The 5,212-nt window shown below is 32.3% G+C and overlaps 1 protein-coding gene across 1 annotated transcript; it reads right to left on the reverse strand.

The window, feature by feature from the left end:
• Positions 1-3,042: 3,042 nt before the first annotated feature.
• On the reverse strand, positions 3,043-4,757 carry LOC131617941 (DNA-binding protein BIN4-like). Its single transcript, XM_058889210.1, has 6 exons — positions 4,374-4,757; positions 3,939-3,985; positions 3,773-3,799; positions 3,506-3,581; positions 3,263-3,399; positions 3,043-3,167 (listed from the first exon to the last, which is right to left on the reverse strand). Exons 1-6 carry the CDS (start codon positions 4,516-4,518, stop codon positions 3,066-3,068), a joined length of 534 nt encoding a protein of 177 aa, XP_058745193.1. The 5' UTR covers positions 4,519-4,757; the 3' UTR covers positions 3,043-3,065.
• Positions 4,758-5,212: the final 455 nt, after the last annotated feature.

Genomic DNA, 5,212 nt, shown 5'->3' on the forward strand with positions numbered 1-5,212 from the left:
TTTCATTCCCTTCTCCAAAAACATGGACTATCATATACAGTTTCTGGAACTTCTTTTCCTTTTCCAAAAACGTAGACTATCATATGCAATTTCTAGAATTTCTTTCCCTTCTCCAAAATCATGGTCTATCATATGTAATTTCTAGAATTTCTTCCCCTTCTCTAAAAACGTGGACTATCATAAGCAATTTCTGGAATTTCTTTCCTTTTTCTATAAAATGTGGACTATCATATGCCATTTCTGAAACTTCTTTGCCTTTCTAAAAAACGTGGACTATCATATGCAATTTCTAAATTTTTCTCCCTTCTCCAAAAACATGGTCTATCATATGCAATTTCTGCAAATTTCTTCCCCTTCTCCAAAAACGTGGACAATCATATACAATTTTTTAAAATTTCTTTCCCTTCTCCCAAAACGTAAACTATCATATGCAATTTATGGATTTTATTCCACTTTTCCAAAAAATATGGTCTATCATATATAATTTCTGAAATTTCTTTCCCTTCTCCAAAAATGTGGAGTATCGTATGCAACTTTTGGAACTTCTTTCCCATTTCCAAAAACCTGGACTATCATATGCAATTTCTAGAATTTCTTTCCCTTCTTCAAAAACAAGGTCTATCATATGTAATTTCCAGAATTTCTTCCACTTCTCTAGAAACTTGGACTATCATAAGCAATTTCAGGAATTACTTTCCCTTTTCCATAAAATATGGTCTATCATATGCCATTTCTAAAAATTGTTTCCCTTCCCCAAACACTTGGTCTACCATATGCAAGTTCTGCATATTTCTTCTTCTTCTCTAAAAACGTGGACTATCATAAGCAATTTCTAGAATTTCTTTCCCTTCTTCTAAAGCATGGTATATCAGAAGCAATTCCCTCTAAAACCGTGGACTATCATATGCAATTTCTATAATATCTTTTCCTTCTCCAAAAACGTGGTGTTTCATATGCAATTCAAGCAAATATCTTTCCCTTCTCTTAAAATGTGAACTATCATATTCAATTTCTAGAATTTCTTTCCCTTTTCCAAAAAAAATGATCTATCATATGCAATTTCTGAAATTTCTTTCCCTTCTCCAAAAAACATGGACTATCATATACAATTTCCGGAACTTCTTTCCCTTTTTAAATAACATGGACTATGATATGCAATTTCTAAACTTTCTTTTCCTTCTCCAAAAACGTGGTCTATCTTATGTAGAGTCTGCAAATTTCTCCCCCTTCTCCAAAAACGTGGACTATCATATGCAATTTCTAGAATTTCTTTACCTTCTCCAAAAACGTGGTCTATCATATGCAATTTCTGGAACTTCTTTCCCTTTTCCAAAAACGTGGACTATCATATGCAATTTCTAGAATGTTGTTTTCCTTCTCCAAAAACTTGGTCTATAAAATGCAATTTCTGCATATATTTTCCCCTTCTCTGAAAACGTGGACTATCATAAGCAGTTTATAGATTTTTTCCCTTCTCCAAAAACATGGTCTAACATATGCAATTTCTAGAATTTCTTTCCCTTCTCCAAAAACGTGGACTATCATATGCAATTTCTGGATTATCTTTCCCTTTTCCATAAAATATGGTCTATCATACATGATTTATGAAATTTCATTCCCTTCTCCAAAAACATGGACTATAATATGCAGTTTCTGGAACATCTTTTCCTTTTCCAAAAAATATGGTCTCTCATATATAATTTCTGAAATTTCTTTCCCTTTTCCCAAAATGTGGACCATCATATGCAACTTTGCACTAGTACAAAAATGTTAATTTACACCCGTTTTTAATTAAATTTACACCCATTATTTTTAATAAAAATCGGGTGTATATCCACAGGGTGAGAAATGTCTAACGAATTTACACTCGTTATTTTTAACAAAAATCGGGTGTAATTGAGCGTAATTATGTTTTTAATTACACCCTGTTTTAATAAAAATCAGGTGTAATTGGGCGTAATTACGTTTTTAATTACATCCTGTTTTAATAAAAATCTGGTGTAATTAGGCGTAATTACGTTTTAATTACACCCTGTTTTAATAAAAATCGGGTGTAAACGGGCTTAATTACGTTTTAATTACACCCTGTTTTAATAAAAATCGGGTGTAATTGGGCTTAATTACGTTTTAATTACACCCTATTTTAATAAAAATCGGGTGTAATTGGGCTTAATTATGTTTTAATTACACCCTATTTTAATAAAAAATCAGGTGTAAATATGTTCTTAATTACCCCCTATTTTAGTAAAAATCGGGTGTAAATACGCCATTTATGAATGAACAATTATATCTATTTACACCCTATTTCATAAACACCATTTAGTTATATTTTATTTTCAGTCATAATATTGTAAATACTATAAAATCATACTTATAAAAATCATATTTTAACTAAGTCAAAATATTTTTAATATTAACCAAAAAGTATACAAAATCATGTGCAGTCATAATATTTCAAATTTTATAAAATCATACACATAAAAATTATATTTTAACTAAGTCATAACACTTTCTTCATATATAATTTTACGCCATGCTTGACGGTTAGCTTCGGGTTCTCTAGTCCAATTGAATCCAACCGCTTTCCACATGTAGCATTGGATTCATCCATGGCCAAAATACCACGTCCTGGAGAAGCAATTGTTTTCTGTATGCAAAAAAACAAGACACAAGAAATTATTACAAGAAAGTGTTATTACAAGAAAGAGCCACATGTATCAATGGTAACCATACTGCGGTTTTGACGAGTGTACAAAATAAATAGAAAAAGGTGTTGAATATGTAAACCATAGTCTAATTAGGTTGACTCTTGTTTGGAAGTTAGAAATTAGAATTCACCAAACAAAAACAAAAAATATTAACTTGCATTCAAAAACAGAAACATAAAATGATTTGTTAGAAGATATCATCAATGCAGTTCCATTAGGAAAAAAAGTATACAAATGAAACTCCTAAACTTCTCATCCTCTTCCTTCTAGATATGGACTACACACTTTATCCCTAGCCACTAGAAGCATATTATCACCCCATACAAAAAATTATAAGTAAAAGGTACCTTCTGTGACTCATTTCTTAGTTTTTGCTCTCTTGGAACTAGGAGCTTTTTTCTTGGATATCTTTGACTGTGATTTTCCGCCGGTACTTCTACCTCTTTTCTTTTCAGCACCCTGCATCCCAATTTTCAGCAACTAAGTATGTATGCACCAGTATTTAAAATTATTAATAGGGACAATCTAAAACCTAAAGCAAATGAGGAACTTACTGATGTTTTGTCTGCCTTCCGTTTAGATTTACCAGGTGTCTGTTCCTCGGCGTTCTCATTTTGATCAGATGGATGGGTGGTTTTCTGATTCTTGCCAGCTTCCTCATCAGAATCAAAGGAAAAACCATCCAATGTCCCTTCTCACATGAAAAGAATGGATGTCAGGCAAAGAAATCGTGCATAATATTTAAAGCAATACTACAAGACACAAGCCCCAGTTAGTTGTTGGTGGATGCAAATTACCTTCAACCATAGTTTCGGCTTCATAAACATCAGACGGTGGATTCAGCTGTACGAAGTCATTCATGATGGCCTCTATCTGAAAATAAATTATAGTTTAAACACCAATGTTGGCCCGTATTTTACAAAGTCCTTGTCAAGGATGATTAATCACTAATACGTAAATAAATGAGGAAATAAGTAGATAACCGATAAGTAGCAATCAAGACGACTTCAGAAATATTTACTGCGTAAATTGAGCTAATAAGTAGGACCTATAAAAGAACAGACATTTGCCTCTGACTGCCCAAAGCTAACCTGAAAAAGAAAAGATAAACTCATTAAAGCGATATTTGAAAGGTATAATACCTTAATCATGGAAGTAATTAGCTACAAGGCCAAATAAAAACTTTCAATGCCATGATGATAAATACAGATTACATCCAAGATGACATACAACGCAAAACGTCCGGCAAGGAACTATAGATGTTTTGTAGACTGTTCCTGAAAAGAATATTAAAATTTGAACAATCAGATACAGGTTTACACTATCATACAAATACAGTGTAAAACAAAAAAATGGAAGACTAATAATGTATGCATTACAGCAGCATATAATTTGGAGAAGAAATCAATGACAAAAAATGAGGTGATCACTAAAAGTCAAGGTTTTATTTATGATTACAAGATTCCCATTTTTAAAAATTTATAGCATACAGTCAGCTGTTTCTAGGAAAGTCAGCACACAAGAATCAGTACAGTACTTAGCTAAGCTGTATTATGATTCTGCATGAATACGGAGTGTTATCATCAAGATGTATGTGTTTGTCTCTTTATACATTGAAGACAACAATATTTGTTTGTTAATCAGAAAACACGTGTTCTAAGATACCTTTCAAATCTAAGCACATTTCCGGATCCCCGGAAAGGGAATCTGAGATAATAATCCGCCCTACAGCTCCCATATCACCACTCAAATCTATGGAGTCACCTTGACACTCAAGAAGAGCCTGCAAAACAGAGTAGCATTTAGTCATTGGCTCATTCCTATTTCATAAAAAGAGAAAGGTAAATCATTACAACAGATGTGATTTTTAGGAAAAACCTATATGTCATATGTATCCCCACTCAACAAAGTTGTAAATCAAACTATCAACTTTTTGCTACACCCCTAATTATTATTGTTACTATATTATATTAGCCTGCAATTATTATGTTATTAAGCAACAACCAGTAGTTATTATATTTTAGGCAGCAGTTATGTTATTAGGCTGACAGTTTTTTTTTAGATAGATTTTGAATAAATAGCAAAAAATTGAAGGCATTTTATTTTGAGACTGGATTTTGATTAGGAGAGACCAAACTCTCAAATTTGTAGAAGAAAGCGACCAAGACACACAATTTACTTGGATGGGAAGTATTTATCTTTTTTTTTCCCTGTTATAATTCTTTAAACTAGGTCTCCTGTTGCAATCCAAATTTTGACAACGATAACCCGAATTGTTCAATAAATTTCAGTTATTCAAAGGCGGTCACTTTATCCCTAGCCACACTTTATCCCTAGCCACTAGAAGCTAATCCCTATCGAGTTCTTTCAAAAGTACCTTCTGTGTTTTCTGTATATTTTCTTGAGGACTAGTTTGGATGTTTCCTCTAATATTTAACAACTATTCAAAGGCACGTAATATCCATACAATTAACCATAAGTTGATATTATTCAAGATAACACTA

Source organism: Vicia villosa, linkage group LG7, assembly GCF_029867415.1.
Source record: "Vicia villosa cultivar HV-30 ecotype Madison, WI linkage group LG7, Vvil1.0, whole genome shotgun sequence".
NCBI lineage: Eukaryota > Viridiplantae > Streptophyta > Magnoliopsida > Fabales > Fabaceae > Vicia > Vicia villosa.